Source organism: Salmo salar, chromosome 12 (assembly GCF_965601325.2).
Source record: "Salmo salar chromosome 12, fSalSal1, whole genome shotgun sequence".
NCBI classification, from domain to species: domain Eukaryota; kingdom Metazoa; phylum Chordata; class Actinopteri; order Salmoniformes; family Salmonidae; genus Salmo; species Salmo salar.
Window position 1 is genome coordinate 77,813,155 of NC_138302.1, and position 20,250 is coordinate 77,833,404.

The 20,250-nt window shown below is 42.2% G+C and overlaps 1 protein-coding gene across 7 annotated transcripts in view; it reads left to right on the forward strand.

Moving 5' to 3' along the window:
- LOC106565865 (polyhomeotic-like protein 2) overlaps nucleotides 1–20,250 on the forward strand; it is a 49,844-nt gene that overhangs the window by 14,297 nt on the left and 15,297 nt on the right. The window contains exons 1-5 of one of the 7 annotated variants that reach the window (XM_014133478.3): nucleotides 11,714–11,936; nucleotides 15,378–15,618; nucleotides 16,637–16,795; nucleotides 17,008–17,094; nucleotides 17,196–17,363. In XM_014133478.3, coding sequence (XP_013988953.1) covers nucleotides 11,893–11,936; nucleotides 15,378–15,618; nucleotides 16,637–16,795; nucleotides 17,008–17,094; nucleotides 17,196–17,363 — 699 coding nt within the window. In that variant the 5' untranslated portion in view covers nucleotides 11,714–11,892. Of the gene's footprint in view, nucleotides 1–11,711; nucleotides 11,937–15,377; nucleotides 15,619–16,636; nucleotides 16,796–17,007; nucleotides 17,095–17,195; nucleotides 17,364–20,250 lie in introns of those variants that run through there. The other 6 variants (XM_045691754.2, XM_014133482.3, XM_082959307.1 and 3 more) reach the window with 6 other exon arrangements.

A 20,250-nucleotide genomic window follows, 5' to 3' on the forward strand; every position in this document is an offset into this window, starting at 1 on the left:
TCTTTGCAATGTTACGCAGATGGAAAAAAGCTGTCCTTGAAACAATCTTGATATGTTTGTCAAAAGAGAGATCAGGGTCCAGAGTAATGCCGAGGTCCTTCACAGTTTTATTTGAGATGACTGTACAACCATCAAGATTGTCAGATTCAACAGAAGATCTCTTTGTTTCTTGGGACCTAGAACAAGCATCTCTGTTTTGTCCGAGTTTAAAAGTAGAACGTTTGCAGCCATCCACTTCCTTATGTCTGAAACACAGGCTTCCAGCGAGGGCAATTTTGGGGCTTCACCATGTTTCATTGAAATGTACAGCTGTGTGTCATCCACATAACAGTGAACGTTAACATTGTTTTCGAATGACATCCCCAAGAGGTAAAATATATAGTGAAAACAATAGTGGTCCTAAAACGGAACCTTGAGGAACACCGAAACTTACAGTTGATTTGTCAGAGGACAAACCATTCACAGAGACAAACTGATATCTTCCCGACAGATAAGATCTAAACCAGGCCAGAACTTGTCCGTGTAGACCAATTTGGGTTTCCAATCTCTCCAAAAGAATGTCGTGATCGATGGTATCAAAAGCAGCACTAAGGTCTAGGAGCACGAGCCTCGGTCTGACGCCATTAAAAGGTAATTTACCACCTTCACAAGTGCAGTCTCAGTGCTATGATGGGGTCTAAAACCAGACTTAAGCATTTCGTATACAATGTTTTTCTTCAGGAAGGCAGTGAGTTGCTGTGCAACAGCTTTTTCAAAAATGTTTGAGATCAATGGGAGATTCGATATAGGCCGATAGTTTTTTATATTTTCTGGGTCAAGGTTTGGCTTTTTCAAGAGAGGCTTTATTACTGCCACTTTTAGTGAGTTTGGTACACATCCGGTGGATAGAGAGCCGTTTATTGTGTTCAACATAGGAGGGCCAAGCACAGGAAGCAGCTCTTTCGGTAGTTTAGTTGGAATAGGATCCAGTATGCAGCTTGAGGGTTTAGAGGCCATGATTATTTTCATCATTGTGTCAATAGATATAGTACTAAAAAACTTTAGTGTCTCCCTTGATCCTAGGTCCTGGCAGAGTTGTGCAGACTGAGGACAATTGAGCTTTGGAGGAATACGCAGATTTAAATAGGAGTCCGTAATTTGCTTTCTAATGATCATGATCTTTTCCTCAAAGAAGTTAATGAATTTATTACTGCTGAAGTGAAAGCCATCCTCTCTTGGTGAATGCTGCTTTTTAGATAGCTTTGCGACAGTATCAAAAATACATTTTCTGGAAGCTTGTTTCAGAGCTCGGGTGTTTTCTGTATACCAGGGAGCTAGTTAATTATGACAAATGTTTTACATTTTTAGGGGTGCAACTGCATCGAGGGTATTGCGCAAGGTTAAATTGAGTTCCTCAGTTAGGTGGTTAACTGATTTTTGTCCTCTGATGTCCTTGGGTAGGCAGAGGGAGTCTGGAAGGGCATCAAGGAATCTTTGGGTTGTCTGAGAATTTATAGCATGACTTTTGATGCTCCTTGGTTGGGATCTGAGCAGATTATTTGTTGCGATTGCAAACGTAATAAAATGGTGGTCCAATAGTCTAGGATTATGAGGAAAAATATTAAGATCCACAACATTTATTCCATGGGACAAAACTCGGTCCAGAGTATGACTGTGGCAGTGAGTAGGTCCGGAGACATGTTGGACAAAACCCAATGAGTCGATGATGGCCTTTTGGAGTGGGTCTGTGGACCTTTCCATGTGAATATTAAAGTCACCAAAAATTTGAATATTATCTGCTATGACTACAAGGTCCGATAGGATTTCAGGGAACACGGTGAGGAACGCTGTATATGGAACACGGTGAGGAACGCTGTAAAACAGTCACTATAAAAAGTGATTGAGTAGGCTGCATAGATTTCATGACTAGAAGCTCAAAAGACGAAAACGTCAGGGTTTTTTGTAAATTGAAATTTGCTATCGTAAATGTTAGCAACGCCTTTGCGGGATGCGCGATATGTCAAGCTCAAGCTTCAATACATCGTTTGACATGTTTCTATGAACTGTAATATAACTTTTTTGACTTATCGTCTGAATTTACTGCGCGAGCACAGTGGATTTGGATTACTCGACTGAACGCGCAAACAAAAGGGAGGTATTTGGACATAAAGGATGGACTTTATCGAAACAAATGAACATTTATTGTGGAACTGGGAGTGCATTCCGATGAAGATCATCAAAGGTAGTGGGGGAAAAAAGTATTTGATCCCCTGCTGATTTTGTACGTTTGCCCACTTACAAAGAAATGATCAGTCTATAATTTTAATGGTAGGTTTATTTGAACAGTGCGAGACAGAATAACAAAACAAAAAAATCCAGAAAAACGCATGTCAAAAATGTTATAAAATGATTTGCATTTTCATGAGGGAAATAAGTATTTGACCCCTCTGCAAAACATGACTTAGTACTTGGTGGCAAAACCCTTGTTGGCAATCACAGAGGTCAGACGTTTCTTGTAGTTGGCCACCAGGTTTGCACACATCTCAGGAGGGATTTTGTCCCACTCCTCTTTGCAGATCTTCTCCAAGTCGCTAAGGTTTCGAGGCTGACGTTTGACATCTCGAACCTTCAGCTCCCTCCACAGATTTTCTATGGGATTAAGGTCTGGAGACTGGCTAGGCCACTCCAGGACCTTAATGTGCTTCTTCTTGAGCCACTCCTTTGTTGCCTTGGCCGTGTGTTTTGGGTCATTGTCATGCTGGAATACTCATCCACGACCCATTTTCAATGCCCTGGCTGAGGGAAGGAGGTTCTCACCCAAGATTTGACAGTACATGGCCCCGTCAAATGATGCGGTGAAGTTGTCCTGTCCCATTAGCAGAAAAACACCCCCAAAGCATAATGTTTCCACCTCCATGTTTGACGGTGGAGATGGTGTTCTTGGGGTCATAGGCAGCATTCCTCCTCCTCCAAACACGGCGAGTTGAGTTGATGCCAAAGAGCTCTCATCTCATCTGACCACAACACTTTCACCAGTTGTCCTCTGAATCATTCAGATGTTCATTGGCAAACTTCAGACGGGCATGTATATGTATTCTTGAGCAGGGGGACCTTGCAGGCACTGCAGGATTTCAGTCCTTCACGGCGTAGTGTGTTACCAATTGTTTTCTTGGTGACAATGGTCCCAGCTGCCTTGAGATCATTGACAAGATCGTCCTGTGTAGTTCTGGGCTGATTCCTCACCGTTCTCATGATCATTGCAACCCCACGAGGTGAGGTCTTGCATGGAGCCCCAGGCCGAGGGATATTGACAGTTCTTTTGTGTTTCTTCCATTTGCGAATAATCGCACCGAATGTTGGCACCTTCTCACCAAGCTGCTTGGCGACTGAGCGCCGTACTCAGATTATTGCAAAGTGTGCTTTCGCAGTAAAACTTTTTTGAAATCTGACACAGCGGTTGCATTAAGGAGAAGTGTATCTATAATTCTTTGAATAACAGTTGAATATTTTATCTACGTTTATGATGAGTATTTCTGTAAATTGATGTGCTCATTCACCGGAAGTTTTGGGAGGCAAAACATTTCTGAACATTACATGCCAACGTAAAATGGGGTTTTTGGATATAAATATGAACTTTATCGAGCAAAACATGCATGTATTGTGTAACATGAAGTCCTATGAGTGCCATCTGATGAAGATCAAAGGTTAGTGATTAATGGTACCTGTATTTCTGGTTTTTGTAACACCTCTCCTTGCTTGGAAAATGGCTGTGTGGGTTATCTTGTCTAGGCGCTGTCCTAACATAATCTAATGTTGTGCTTTCGCCAAAAAGCCTTTTTGAAATCGGACAATGTGGTTGGATTAACGAGAAGTGTATCTTTAAAATGGGATATAATAGTTGTATGTTTGAGAAATTTGAATTATGAGATTTTTGTTGTTTTGAATTTGGCGCCCTGCTATTTCACTGGCGGTTGAATAGTGTGTCCCGCGGGTGGGACGCTAGCGTAGTGATGTACCGATATGACATTTTTGGCCAATACCGATATCTGATATTTTCCTTGCTGAAAAAACCCAATACCGATGATTTAAAATAAAATGTGAACCTCTCTTGGAAATGTGGGATGCTAACGCCACCCCGTCAACAGCCAGTGAAATAGCAGAGCGCCAAATTCAAAACAACAAAAATCTCACAATTCAAATTTCTCACACATACAAGTATTATACACCATTTTAAAGATAGACTTCTCGTTAACCCAACCACAGTGTCCGATTTCAAAAAGACTTTACGGCGAAAGCATAGCATTAGACTATGTTAATTAGAGACAAAGTCAAAAAGTTCCATTACCGTTCATAGAAACATGTCAAACGATGTTTACAATCAATCCTTAGGGTCTTTTTATCATAAATATTCGATAATATTCCAACCCAGACAATAGCGTATTCATTCCAGAGGGAAAAAAAGGAACGGCGTACATGGGTGACCGCGCAGTAAACAACTCATTGGCCTCAGGCAGCCAACTTGTTGAGTCAGCTCTTATTCTCTCCCCAGTCACAGTGGAAGCATGAAACAACTTTCTAAAGACTGTTGACATCTAGTGGAAGCCTTAGGAAGTGCAAAATGAACCCTAAGTCACTGTATACTGTATAGGCAATCACTTGAAAAACTACAAACCTCAGATTTCCACACTTCCTGGTTGGATTTGTTTCAGGTTTTTGCCTTCCATATGAGTTCTGTTATACTCACAGACATCATTCAAACAGTTTTAGGAACTTGAGTGTTTTCTATCCAAATCTACTAATATATGCATATCCTAACTTCTGAGCCTGAGTAGCAGGCAGTTTACTACGGGCACGCCTTTCATCCGTACGTCAAAATACTGCCCCCTACCCTAGAGAAGTTAAGCATTCTAGTACAGTTAAATAGTTAAAACACACACAGACGCAGCGGTCTAAGGCACTGCATCTCAGTGCAAGAGGCGTCACTATGGTCCCTGGTAAGAATCCAGGCTGTATCACATCTGGCCGTGATTGTGAGTTCCATAGGGCGGGGCACAATTGGCCCAGCGTCGTCCCTGTGGGGCCGGGGTAGGCCATCATTGTAAATAAGAATTTGTTCTTAACTGACTTCCCTAGTTAACCTGTTAGGGCTAGGGGGCAGTATTTACACGGCCGGATAAAAAAACGTACCCGATTTAATCTGGTTATTACTACTGCCCAGAAACTAGAATATGCATATAATTATTGGCTTTGGATAGAAAACACCCTAAAGTTTCTAAAACTGTTTGAATGGTGTCTGTGAGTATAACATAACTCATATGGTAGGCAAAAACCTGAGAAGATTCCTTACAGGAAGTGGCCTGTCTGACAAGTTCTTGTTCTTCTTGACTCTCTTTATTGAAAACTGAGGATCTTTGCTGTAATGTGACACTTCCTACGGCTCCCATAGGCTCTCAGAACCCGGGAAAAAGCTGAATCATGTAATTCCAGCCCCTGGCTGAAAAACATTAGCGCCTTTGGTAAGTGGTCTATCAGAGGACAATGAGACTGAGGCGCGTGCACGTGTCTATTTTCTCTCTCTTTGTACTAAAACACAGATTCCCGGTCGGAATATTATCGCTTTTTTACGAGAAAAATGGCATAAAAATTGATTTTAAACAGCGGTTGACATGCTTCGAAGTACGGTAATGGAATATTTACTATTTTTTTTGTCACGAAACGCGTCGGGCGCGTCACCCTTCTTTACCCTTTCGGATAGTGTCTTGAACGCACGAACAAAACGCCGCTATTTGGATATAACTATGGATTATTTTGAACCAAACCAACATTTGTTATTGAAGTAGAAGTCCTGGGAGTGCATTCTGACGAAGAACAGCAAAGGTAATAACATTTTTATTATAGTAAATCTGACTTTGGTGAGGGCTAAACTTGGTGGGTGTCTAAATAGCTAGCCCTGTGATGCCGGGCTAGCCCTGTGATGCCGGGCTATCTACTTAGAATATTGCAAAATGTGCTTTCACCGAAAAGCTATTTTAAAATCGGACATAGCGAGTGCATAGAGAAGTTCTGTATCTATAATTCTTAAAATAATTGTTGTTTTTTGTGAACGTTTATCGTGAGTAATTTAGTAAATTCACCGGAAGTTTGCGGGGGGTATGCTAGTTCTGAACGTCACATGCTAATGTAAAAAGCTGGTTTTTGATATAAATATGAACTTGATTGAACAAAACATGCATGTATTGTATAACATAATTTCCTAGGGGTGTCATCTGATGAAGATCATCAAAGGTTAGTGCTGCATTTAGCTGTGGTTTGGGTTTATGTGACATTATATGCTAGCTTGAAAAATGGGTGTCTGATTATTTCTGGCTGGGTACTCTGCTGACATAATCTAATGTTTTGCTTTCGTTGTAAAGCCTTTTTGAAATCGGACACTGTGGTTAGATTAACGAGAGTCTTTAAAATGGTGTAAAATAGTCATATGTTTGAGAAATTGAAGTAATAGCATTTCTAAGGTATTTGAATAACGCGCCACGGGATTCCACTGGCTGTTACGTAGGTGGGACGAAATCGTCCCACTGGCCCTAGAGAAGTTAAATCAAGGTTACACACACACACACACACACACACACACTGACCAAAAAGTAATTTTGTTGGCATTTACATATCTCCCCATTACCAGTAAAACATAATCAAAACCTATTTATTTCACTTACTTGCTGTGCTGTTTTGTTGTTTATTTGTTCAGTTGTTTCATTCTCAACCAGGATTTCATCATACATGTCAAGCAGTGAAGTTTCAGCTCTGTCTGTCCGTGGCCTCTCTTCCTCGGTGTGCACTGTCACTGTGTCCGTTTCCATCTTGTCCAGCTGTGTATGTAACATTTCACGTAAACCCTGTTTTTTGTCTGCATCGAAGTAGCGGTCCTTGTACATAGCATTGAGCATGGTGACGACACAGTACAGAGAGAATGCCACCGAATCGCATGTTCACAGCCTGTGTCTGCAGTTTTGTTGAGCAGGCGTTTCAATGCCGTGACGGAGGGTATCACGTCTGCTGCAGGCGCAGTTGATGAGCTTATTTCTCGAGTCAGTTGTTCGAATGGAGCTAGCTAGTGTGTTCATGTTTCCAAGTTTCAAACATGTTCTCAAATGCCATTAAAATGGCAGCAGCGGTATGACAACCAGCATATTTTTGAGCATGCAATACAACTTTCTTCAGTACGAAATCTTCAACGACCCACTGTGCTGTTAGACTCAGCATGCTCATGGGGCTGATATCGCTGGTCCAAATGTCAGTCGTGAAGCTAATAGCAGTGACGCCATTACTGTGTAACTCTGGTAGGGCAACATCTGAAAAATTGCGCGCTTGGTAGTGTGTACCGGTGCTCAACCAGTCGGTGAAAGCTAATATCACCCACGACAGAGAACAGTTGATTGTCAAGGGCAATGAATTCCATTATCTTGGCGTTAATGTATTTCGCCTTGGAGTTGTCTCGCAGAAATTTTCTTACTATTTCAAATGACTGCTCAACTTGTTGCAGACATTGTGGGCTAGGTTAGGAATGCTTTGTTGCACGTGTAGCGCTAAATGTTATGCGGCGTCATTACTAGGGTTGCACATTTTGGGGAATATTCAGAGGTGGAAACTTTCTGTGGGAATTAATGAGAATATATGGGAATTAACGGGAATGTATGCAAATTAATATTAATACCATTTAAATGTAATGTTTTTTTGCATTGGATATATTTTTACATATTATATGGAGACAAACAAACATTTTACCTTATCATAAGTAGACATAATTACAAATGATAAATCCTTCCAATAGAGAAAAAAAATGATTTAGTTACGAATTTTACTTTAATTAAATGAGTTGACTCGTCACATGGGATGATTTCACTGAACATCAAAAGAAAGGGAATATTGAATGATATCCCAATGATCCATCGCATCTCCCAAAAACGGTTTCAATATACAGTTGAAATCGGAAGTTTACATACACTTAGGTTGGAGTCATTAAAACTTGTTTTTCAACCACACCACAAATTTCTTGTTAACAAACTATAGTTTTGTCAAGTCGGTTAGGACAACTACTTTGTGCATTACACAAGTAATTTTTCCAACAATTGTTTACAGACAGATTATTTCACTCATAATTCACTGTATCACAATTCCAGTGGTTCAGACGTTTACACACACTAAGCTGACTGTGCCTTTAAACAGCTTGGAAAATTCCAGAAAATTATGTCATGGCTTTAGAAGCTTCTGATAGGCTAATTGACATCATTTGAGTCAATTGGAGGTGTACCTGTGGATGTATTTCAAGGCCTACCTTCAAACTCAGTGCCTCTTTGCTTGACATCAGGTGAAAATCAAAAGAAATCAAACAAAATTGTAGACCTCCACAAGTCTGGTTCATCCTTGGAAGCAATTTCCAAACCCCTGAAGGTACCATGTTCATCTGTACAAACAATAGTACACAAGTATTAACACCATGGGACCACGCAGCCGTCATACCACTCAGGAAGGAGACGCGTTCTGTCTCCTAGAGATGAACGTACTTTGGTGTGAAAAGTGCAAGTCAATCCCAGAACGACAGCAAAGGACCTTGTGAAGATGCTGGAGGAAACGGGTACAAAAGTATCTATATCCACAGTAAAACGAGTCCTATATCGACATAACCTGAAAGACCGCTCAGCAAGGAGGAAACCACTGTTCCAAGACCGCCATAAAAAAGCCAGACTACGGTTTGCAGCTGCACATGGGGACAAAGATCGTGCTTTTTGGAGAAATGTCCTCTGGTCAAAAATATAGAACTGTTTGGCCAAAATGACCATTGTTATGTTTGGAGGAAAAAGGGGGAGGCTTGCAAGCCGAAGAACACCATCCCAACCGTAAAGCACGGGGGTGGCGGCATGTTTTGGGGGTGCTTTGCTGCAGGAGGGACTGGTGCACTTCACAAAATAGATGCCATCATGAGGATGGAAAATGATGTGGATACATTGAAGCAACATCTCAAGACATCAGTCAGGAAGTTAAAGCTTGGTCGCAAATGGGTCTTCCAAATGGACAATGACCCCAAGAATACTTCCAAAGTTGTGGCAAAATGGCTTAAGGACAACTAAGTCAAGGTATTGGAGTGGCCATCACAAAGCCCTGACCTCAATCCTACAGAAAATGTGTGGGCAGAACTGAAAAGGCGTTTGCGAGCAAGGAGGCCTTGCAAACCTGAGGAATGGGCCAAAATTCACCCAACTTATTGTGGGAAGCTTGTGGAAGACTACCCAATACGTTTGACCCAAGTTAATCAATTTAAAGGCAATACTACCAAATACTAATTGAGTGTATGTAAACTTCTGACCCACTGGGAATGTGATGAAAGAAAATCTGAAATAAATCATTCTCTCTATTATTATTCTGACATTTCACATTCTTAAAATAAAGTGGTGATCCTAACTGACCTAAGACAGGGAATTTTTACTTGGATCAGGAATTGTCAGGAATTGTGAAAAACAGTTTAAATGTATTTGGCTAAGGTGTATGTAAACTTCCGACATCAACTGTACCCTTTACGCAGCACTTTGTTGAAGCTTCTTTGGCAGCGATTACAGCCTCGAGACTTCTTGGGTATGACGCTACAAGCTTGGCACACCTGTATTTGGGGAGTTTCTCCCAATTCCTCTCAGCAGATCCTCGCAAGCTCTGTCAGGTTGGATTGGGAGCGTTGCTGCACAGCTAGTTTCAGGTCTCTCCAGAGATGTTCGATCCAGTCTCTGGCTAGGCCACTCAAGGACATTCAGAGACTTGTCCTGAAGCCACTCCTGCGTTGTCTTAGCTGTGTGCTTAGGGTCGTTGTACTGTGTGAAGGTGAACCTTCACCCCAGTCTGAGGTCCTGAGCACTCTGGAGCAGGTTTTCATCAAGGATCTCTCTGTGCTTTGCTCTGTTCATCTTTGCCTGACTAGTCTCTCAGTCCCTGCCTCTGGAAAAACATCCACACATCATGATGCTGCCACCACGCTTCACCATAGGGATGGTACCAGGTTTCCTCCAGACGTGACACTTGGCATTCAGGCCAAATAGTTCAATCTTGGTTTCATTAGACCAGAGAATCTTGTTTCTCATGGTCTGAGTCTTTAGGTGCCTTTTGGCAAACTCCAAGCAGCCTTTTTTTGAGGAGTGGCTTCCATCTGGGCACTCTACCATAAAGGCCTGATTTGGTGGAGTGCTGCAGAGATGGTTGTCCTTCTGAAAGATTCTCCTCCACAGAGGAACTCTAGAGCTCTGTCAGTGACCATCGGGTTCTTGGTCACCTCCCTGACCAAGGCCCTTTTCCCCGATTGCTCAGTTTGACCGGGCAGCCAGTTCTAGGAAGAGTCTTGGTGGTTCCAAACTTCAATTTAATAATAATAATTTTACCAGGTAAGTTGACTGAGAACACGATCTCATTTACAGCAACAACCTGGGGAATAGTTACATGGAAGAGGAGGGCGATGAATGAGCCAATTGTAAACTGGGGATTATTAGGTAACCATGATGGTTTGAGGGCCAGATTGGGAATTTAGCCAGGACACCGGGGTTAACACCCCTACTCTTACAATAAGTGCCATGGGATCTTTAATGACCTCAGAGAGTCAGGACACCCGTTTAATGTCCCATCCGAGAGACAGCACCCTACACAGGGCAGTGTAGGGCAATCACTGCTCTGGGGCATTGGGATATTTTATAGACCAGAGAAAAGAGTGCCTCCTACTGGCCCTCCAACACCACTTCCAGCAGCATCTGGTCTCCCATCCAGGGACTGACCAGGACCAACCCTGCTTAGTTTCAGAAGCAAGCCAGCAGTGGTATGTAGGGTGGTAATGCAGCTAGCTTAAATGCTGCTGGCTTAAGAATGATGGAGGCCACTGTGTTCTTGGGACCTGCAGAAATGTTTTTGGTACCCTTCCCCAGATCTGTGCCTCGACACAATCCTGTCTCAGCGCTCTACGGACAATTCCTTAGACCTCATGGCTTGGTTTTTGCTCTGACATGCACTGTCAACTGTGACCTTATATAGACAGGTGTGTACCTTTCCAAATCCAGTCCAATCAATTGAATTTACCACAGGTGGCGTCCAATCAAGTTGTAGAAACATCTCAAGGATGATCAATGGAAACAGGATGCACCTGAGCTCAATTTCGAGTCTCATAGCAAAGGGTCTGAATACTTATGTAAAGGTATTTATGTTTTAAAACCTGTTTTCGCTTTGTCATTATGGGGTGTTATGTGTAAATTATGAAGAAAAAATATATTTAATCAATTTTATAATAAGGCTGAAACGTAACAAAATATGGAAAAAGTCAAGTAGTCTGAATACTTTCCGAAGGCATTGTATATGACCCTATCCTGAATGTTCATGTGTAGACTACAATGTATGCTTATAGACTGATAGGCTATAACATAACTAATGTCCTAATGAAATAACAGATTGAATAACATTTTCTGTAAAATAAATAGATAACTCATTTACAGATTTGAGTTTTGTGCTTATCCAATATGATTTTTGTGATGGGTTGGCTATTATATGGCCGAGGCTTCATGCTACCATATTCAGTATTCTGGCAGGGGGAGGGTAGAGGGTGAAATCATTATCATCGTCTTCATTAGAGAGGGTCCTTTTGACCAATCAGCATGCTGCACTGCACTGGGATTCCATAGGCACCCAGTTGGCTGTCGCTAGGATACCTCATAATCAGGAGGAAGGCAGAGGCCTGGTTGGCAGGCTGTCTGTGTTGATGTTGGGATGGGGAGCAGAGTATTAGTAGGGGATAGAGAGAGAGAGAGAGAGAGAGAGAGGCTAATGTTTGAATCCACCACACAGACATAGTCAGACAAAGAGGAGCAGCATCCTACAGGACCAGGGTCCCGGGGGATGGGGCATCACACTCCCGCAGCACGCTGGGGGGCCCAGAGGAGGTAGGAGCATTGGGGGCGTTGTCTTTGCAGCACCCCTTGTTCTATTATACCCATAAAGCCTTTCTAAAAGCCATTGATGTACATTAGCTGTGCTCTTTTACTATATTGATCCTGATAATTTGACAAATGCATTTTGTGGTATGTATAATATATATGTATGTGTGTCAACACAAACCGTCTGCTCCTCGTTAAGTGACGGGGGCTACTGCCCTTACTGCACACTTAGCTCTGTAGAGACAAATGCAAATTGACACCAGACTGTCTCTTATTTTGGTCTGGAATGACAAGAGCAAGCTCATGAATCCAATAGCATATTTGTTACATCTCTGTGTCTAGAGACTTGGTTACAGCCCACTCCTAGTGTAGCCCTGTGCTCTCACCAACAGCGACCCAGTACAGGATTCCTGCTGCCTGCCAGTTGTGGGGGAGTAGGGTTCCATGACTGATGGATGAGTGATTCCTCTTGGAGAGACAGGGGCAACAGGATTGCCAGAAAAGGCAATAAGACCGAGGCTGTTCCCTACACCATGATGAAGAGAACAATGCTTTGTTCGATCCAAAATCCCTGAGTAACCAGACTAGATGTCAGGCATAACTCTCTCTCTGGAGCAGGCTTAATTATAGGGGGTACATCCAGATGTGAAATAATGCTCTCAATGATTGGAATTTTTGGCAGCATAATGCTTTTGTATTGTATAGCCATGGATAACCAGTAACTAACTGTATGATGGGGTGTGTTGGAGTTAGTCTGGTTGTTCATGAGGTTGTAATACACAGTACCAGACTATGGTGGAACAAGGTGAGGTTTGTCATCACTCAATGTTTCTTAACCAACAGTGCACTGTATGCTATGGCTATGCCTGAATCCACTGAAAGTAGAATTAAAAGGAGGGGAGAGAAAATAGCTTAGGAATTGCAGCATAGCTGTTAAAGATCTAATTTAATTATTTCCATCACAACCCTCCCCCAACCACTCACGCAGTCAAAATCCACAATGCATTCCAAAAACTCAATCTCAGCCCTAGGTTCTCTTTCCCAGTCCACCTTCCTCCCAGCTTTCTTAACCCCGTCAGCTGTTCTGCTCTCTCAGCCCATCCATCTCATCTGCCCAGTCTACTGAACCTCACTTCCTCTGCTAATGGGGCAGCAGACCACTAGGGTGACAGTCAGTCACTGGGATGCTCTAGAGTCAACTACTAATCTGTTCATTCTCACATGTTGAAGACAGAAAGGGTTCAGCAGCCAAAAGACTGATTGGAGTAGATACAGTATCGGTATAGGTGTACTTTAACTGTCATTTAAGTCCTTATGTTGTCAGTCCAGTTGTGATTAGATACACTCTTCTTTCACTTAAATATGTCACTGGAATTCATTATCTTTCAGAACATGCATTTTTCTGCCCCTACCAAATTGGATTTAATGCTTACCATTAGACGTGTTGAATTAAGTGGGTTATTGTTGTGGTAATCTGAGAATGGCGTGGGGTTAGTTTTAAAATAAAGGCCCCTGAAACTCAGTTCCTCTTCTCTGTTATGAATTTCAATACGAAAACAAAACGGCCTTCATTCACCAGAGCTCACGCATGGTGTGATAGTTACGGACATTTGTATTGATGAAAACCTTCACGTCCCCTGTCTGTCACGAATGTTGGAATAAAATTAAGTTGCCTATTGTCCATGGGGTTGGTTCTTATATAGGTCGGAATTTGAGATAAAATATCCAAAGGAACATAATAATAAACTTTCCAAACGTGGGTCTGCTGCACTCTCTTCCTCTGTCAAAATAAAAGTCCCCCACAAGTTATCGCTTGCTTGCGCACATAAGGAGCACGTGCATTACTTTTATTTTGACATGTGCTGAAGCAGAGAGGAGGTGGTATGCCATGAACCTGCTGCAAACCCATGTTTATTTATGTTCCTTTGGATATTTTGTCAAATTCCACCCTATATAAGAACCAACCGCATGGACAATCGGTGGAGTAAGTTTAAATGGAATTGTATTCAACATTCGTGACACAGTGGACGTGAAGCTAGCTTTCCTGTTTTGACAATGGCTTTTTGCGTGCTGATGATGTCCAAGAGACGGCATCGGTGCATCACGCCTGGTTGTGATGGGGCCTGTGACGTTGTGGACTGCAGCCAGCTAGTTATCTAGTTTCCTAACTCACCCATTCTCCTCTATTCCCCATTCATGGCCCAAAACATAAGTGCCTGAATATGACCTGCTCATTTTTTATTTAGCTAGCTAGTGTTCTTGATACTGTGTAACATTGTTATGTTAATATGTAAAATCGCTATGAAGGCCAAGTATGCATATCATCACACTTGCTAGATGCTTTTAGCAACGCTGGTATATTGACACTAGCGTTGTTGGGAATTGGATTGCAAAAAAAACCTTAACAGACGGCAGGAAGCCAGAAGTTATATCAAATTCAATTTCAACTTACTCTGCCGGTGGTCTGGATGGTTGGTCCTTATAACCGGGGAATTGGAGACAAAATATCTAAAGGAACGTATTAATAAAAAATACTTTCCAAACGTGGGTCTGTTGGATTAATGTGTGTCTGTTTTATTTTGACATGAGGTAAACAGAGAAGAAGTGGGTCAACAACAGATCCACTTTTGGAAAGTCTTTAGTAATACGTTCCCTTTAGACATTTTGTATCAAATTCTGCTTGGCCTTCATAGCGATGTTCGACAGTGACATAATGATGTTACACAGTATAAAGAACATTAGCTAGCTAAATAAAAATATGGGCAGGTCATATTCAGGCACTTATGTTTATTGAATGTGTATTGGTAAATATGAATACTGAACGCCTAAATATTAGCTGTACATTGAGATTTCCTGTTTACAATTTAATGTTTATAATTAAAATTGAGGTACTTCAAGCTTACCTGTTTTGAAGTCTGAGTTTAATTTACCCCATTTTTTGGACCAAGAGGCATTGTTCAGGGAAGGGATAGGCAATTGAATTGTTTTCAGTCTGCTGAGGTTGTGAAACAAAGAGGGGCTATATTCCTAATGAACAATGTCATTGTAAGCTGTGCCATGTCGCTTATGCATTTGTATTTAGCTGTCTAGGGATTTTAAAGTTTATTCAGCGAAAAACTTATTTGTAACTCAATTTCCTTTTTGTTTTGTGTACATAGTTTGGTATTTTCGTCATTCATTAATGTTATATGGACATCCTGCATTCCTGCACCTGTAAATAACTAATTCTGTCTCATTTTAGCACATACTGAAATAAGACAAGTATGTATACACAATGATACATTATATATCGCCTTAGGAGCGTCATGTCATGCTTATACAGGATTATAGGCTTTAGGGATGCATTAAGTTATACTGAGTGGGCTTACACAGTGACTGTCATGAACATGGCCCAATATATCTGAGCCCTATGGCTTCTTTGTAATGTCCCTGTTTCCTGTCTTGTAGGTTCAGGAGAGCTTGTCCTAAGGGCAGCAGGGGAAGGGCCAAACGAGGACAGGGCACCATGGACAGTGAGCAGGGGTCTCCAGCCTCTAGTGCCAGCTACACTGGAGCCACTGCCGCCAGCACCAGTACGACCAGTAGCAGCACTACCACCAGCAGCAACAGCACAGGAAGGCAGGCTGTGCCTCAGATCTCTGTGTACAGCGGGATTCCTGACAGGCAGACGGTTCAGGTAAACTTCAGGGTAAAAAAAAAAACATGCCAGTCCAGTGTGACACACACCCACATACAGTGTTTTGCATAAACCGTTTTCTCCATTTGCGTTCCCTGCAATAATGAAATTGTCATTGCCCTACTGCCATCTGCTGGTTAAACCATGCATGCACCGTAAATCAGCCAGTATTGCACTTAGCTCACTATGGAATTTACTACAATACTTATAATAAACAAGACTATTATTACATTTAGACAAAGGTGCAATTTGATCATTTTTTCGCATTGTTATTTGATGTAGTACACTGGCATCATGTAATCTATCAATACTGACGACAGCAGATCAGGGTTGCTATGGTTCCAAGTTCCAGGCTCTGCCCTCTGTTATTTGACCATTGACCAATGTGAAACCCAGCTAGGATTAGGCTCTGATTACCCTCCTCTTAAAGGGTGACAGACAGATATTAGGTCTCTTCTATCCTTTCTTTGAAATGCATGCACTCATCTTCCCATAGGGAACTAGCAGCATTGTCACCAGCCTACTTGACAAGCCTTGCACTATGTTATTTGGGCTCAATAAGAGAGAAGTGAATGGATGTTCCATCACAATCTCCGCCCTCTTTTCCCCCTTGGAAGCTTAGGTCAGAGAAGCTCTATTAGGGTATGTGCTCTGGGTCAATCCATCTCTCATGTTGCTTTGGCAACTATGCTGAGGTTGTCAGTTGTCAAACAAATGTATCTTGAAGATTGAAGAAAATATGTGCTCAAGGCCATAGGGGTGAGCATAGGATGCGATTAAGTCCATTACAATGTGCAGGGGGTGCAGGAGTGAGCCTGTTCTCACTACATGAGAAGCACATTTTGCAACGGGGACCAATCTACCTTAGGAATCTCCCATACCTGCTTTTCAATGGCTCAGTAAAAACAGTGCAATTGGGACTTATTTTTTTCAGAGCATTACTCCAACCCAGTAAAAGTCCTTTTTAGAGCCTGTTGTTGCGAATGTTACCCCAACCGCTAAACTGTCTCTTTCTCCCTGTGTACTTAAGGTGATCCAGCAGGCATTGCACCGGCAGCCCAACACGGCTGCGCAGTACCTGCAGCAGATGTACGCAGCGCAGCAGCAGCACCTCATGCTGCAGACAGCAGCCCTCCAGCAGCAGCACCTGAGCAATGCACAGCTCCAGAGCCTAGCCGCCGTACAGCAGGTGAGCACTGGAGACACAAGAGACTGTTAAACTGGCAAATTAAACAGGCCGCCAACAAGCTGTGTTAGGATTTTAACAAAGTCGTGAGATAAGGTCAGTGCTGGGGTTAGGGTTCTGAAAGTTTAGTTAGTAAATCTAACAGTTATCTTCAGATGAAGAGAAATATTCTATAAGTGTTGATCCCCTAACTGTTCTCACCTGTCATGCCATAGGCCAGTATTGCGGCAGGAAGGCAGAGCTCCACCCAAAATGGCACTTCATCCCAGCAAACAGGATCATCCCAGGCCACAGTGAGTGCAGTGAGTCATGTCTAGTAACTTAGGGGTTGGATTCATAGATGTGTAATGTTTTTGTTGTTGATGTTCTGTAATCCTTTCTGTCTTCTCTGTCCTGTCCCCAGATTAACCTGACTACGTCCCCGGCTGCAGCCCAGCTGATCAGCCGAACCCAGAGTGTCAGCTCCGCCCCAGCCGGCAACATCTCCCAGCAGGCCGTGCTCCTGGGCAGCACGTCCAGCCCCACCACCCTCACTGCCAGTCAGGCTCATATGTACCTGCGTGCCCAGATGGTAAATCCCCAGGAGCATGTCCACTGGCACACACTAGCTGGCTTAGCCACATCTCTGGAGGCTTAGTGTGATGGAAGTGTTTGTGTGTGCTGTTTGTGTCACCACTGTTGGAAGGAGTGTAGTAGGAAGGTTGTCTTGCATCTCAAACTGAATCAATTCAGCCTGATTACATCAGATTTTTTTAAGATTTTTGGACACATGATGCATGGGGAGAGTGAGTGTGAAAGGAAGCGACAGAGAAAAATCAGCTGCTTACAGTATTCTTTTTCTGTGCCCAAACCCATGGAGGAATTGTCTACATATACAGTACCAGTCAAAAGTTTGGACACCTCATTCAAAGGTTTTTCTTTATTTTTACTTTTTTCTACATTGTAGAAACTAGGAAATGACACATATGGAATCGTGTAATAACCCCAAAAATATTAAACAAATCAAAATAGATTTGAGATTCTTCAAAGTAGCCACCCTTTGCCTTGATGACAGCTTTGCGCACTCTTGGCATTCTCTCAACCAGCTTCATGAGGAATGCTTTTTCAACAGTCTTGTAGGAGTTCCCAAATATGCTGTGCAGTTGTTGGCTGCTTTTCCTTCACTCTGCTGTCCAACTCATCCCAAACCATCTCAATTGGGTTGAGGTCGGGTGATTGTGGAGGCCAGGTTATCTGTTGCAGCACTCCATCGCTCTCCTTCTTGGTCAAATAGCCATTACACAGACTGGAAGTGTTTTATGGGTCATTGTCCTGTGAAAAACAAATGATAGTCCCACTAAGCGCAAATCAGATGGGATGGTGTATTGCTGCATAATGCTGTGGTAGCCATGCTGGTTATGTGTGTCTTAAATTCTAAATAAATCACAGACAGTGTCACCAGCAAAGCACCCCCACCATACCACCACCTCCATGCTTCATGGTGGGAACCATCATCCGTTCACCTCGTCTGCTTCTCACAAAGACACGGTGGTTGGGACCAAAAATCTCAAATTTGGACTCCTCATACTAAAGGCCAGAGTTCACCTGGTCTAATGTCCATTGCTTGTGTTTCTTGGCCCAAGCAAGTCTCTTCTTATTATTGGTGTCCTTTAGTAGTGGTTTCTTTGCAGCAATTCGACCATGAATGCCTGATTCACACAGTCTCCTCTGAACAGTTGATGTTGAATGTGTCTGTTACTTGAACTCTGTGATGCAGTTATTTGGGCTGCAATCTGAGGTGCAGTTAACTCGAATGAACTTATCCTCTGCAGCAGAGGTAACTCTGTGTCTTCCTGTCATGAGAGCCAATTTCATCATAGCGCTTGATGGTTTTTGCGACTGCACTTGAAGAAACTTTCAAAGTTCTTGAAATGTTCCGCATTGACTGATCTTCATGTCTTAAAGTAATGATAGACTGTTTTTTCCCTTCGCTTATTTGATCTGTTCTTGCCATTATATGGACTTGGTCTTTTACCAAATAGGGCTATCGTCTGTATATCACCCCTACCTTGTCACAACACAACTGATTGTCTCAAATGCATTAAGAAGGATAGAAATTCAACAATTAACTTTTAACAAGGCACACATGTTAACCTGTTATGGATAGGGGGCAGTATTTTCACGGCCGGATAAAAAAACGTACCCGATTTAATCTGATTATTACTCCTGCCCAGAAACTAGAATATGCATATAATTATTAGCTTTGGATAGAAAACACTCAAGTTTCTAAAACTGTTTGAATGGTGTCTGTGAGTATAACAGAACTCATTTGGCAGGCCAAAACCTGAGAAGATTCCAAACAGGAAGCGCCCTCTCTGACCATTTCTTGGCCTTCTTGATCATCTCTATCCAAAACAGGGGATCTCTGCTGTAACGTGACACTTCCTACGGCTCCCATGGGCTCTCAGAAGGCGGCAAAAAGATGAATGGTGGCTTTGCAGGCCCTGGCTGAAAAACATTAGCGCATTTAGATAGTGGTCGATCAGAGACTTGAGGCGCATGCACGAGGCGACACCATGTTTTTTATTCTTTCCTCTTTGAACGAAAACAACGACTCCCGGTCGGAATATTATCGCTTTTTTACGAGAAAAATAGCATAAAAATTGATTTTAAACAGCGGTTGACATGCTTCGAAGTACTGTCATGGAATATTTAGAATTTTTTTGTCACGAAACGCGCCGGGCGCGTAACCCTTCGTCACCCTTGGATAGTGTCTTGAACGCACGAACAAAACGCCGCTATTTGGATATAACTATGGATTATTTTGAACCAAACCAACATTTGTTATTGAAGTAGAAGTCCTGGGAGTGCATTCTGACGAAGAACAGGAAAGGTAATCAAACTTTTCTAATAGTAAATCGGAGTTTGGTGAGGGTCAAACTTGGTGGGTGTCAAAACAGCTAGCCGTGATGGCTGGGCTATCTACTCAGAATATTGCAAAATGTGCTTTCACCGAAAAGCTATTTTAAAATCGGACACCTCGATTGCATAAAGGAGTTCTGTATCTATAATTCTTAAAATAATTATGTTTTTTGTGAACGTTTATCGTGAGTAATTTAGTAAATTCACCGGAAGTGTTCGGTGGGAATGCTAGTTCTGAACGTCACATGCTAATGTAAAAAGCTGGTTTTTGATATAAATATGAACTTGATTTGAACAAAACATGCATGTATTGTATAACATAATGTCCTAGGCGTGTCATCTGATGAAGATCATCAAAGGTTAGTGCTGCATTTAGCTGTGGTTTTGTTTTTTGTGACATTATATGCTAGCTTGAAAAATGGGTGTCTGATTATTTCTGGCTGGGTACTCTGCTGACATAATCTGTTTTGCTTTCGCTTTAAAGCCTTTTTGAAATCGGAGAGTGTGGTTAGATAAAGGAGAGTCTTGTCTTTTAAAAGGAGGAATTTGTAATTTTG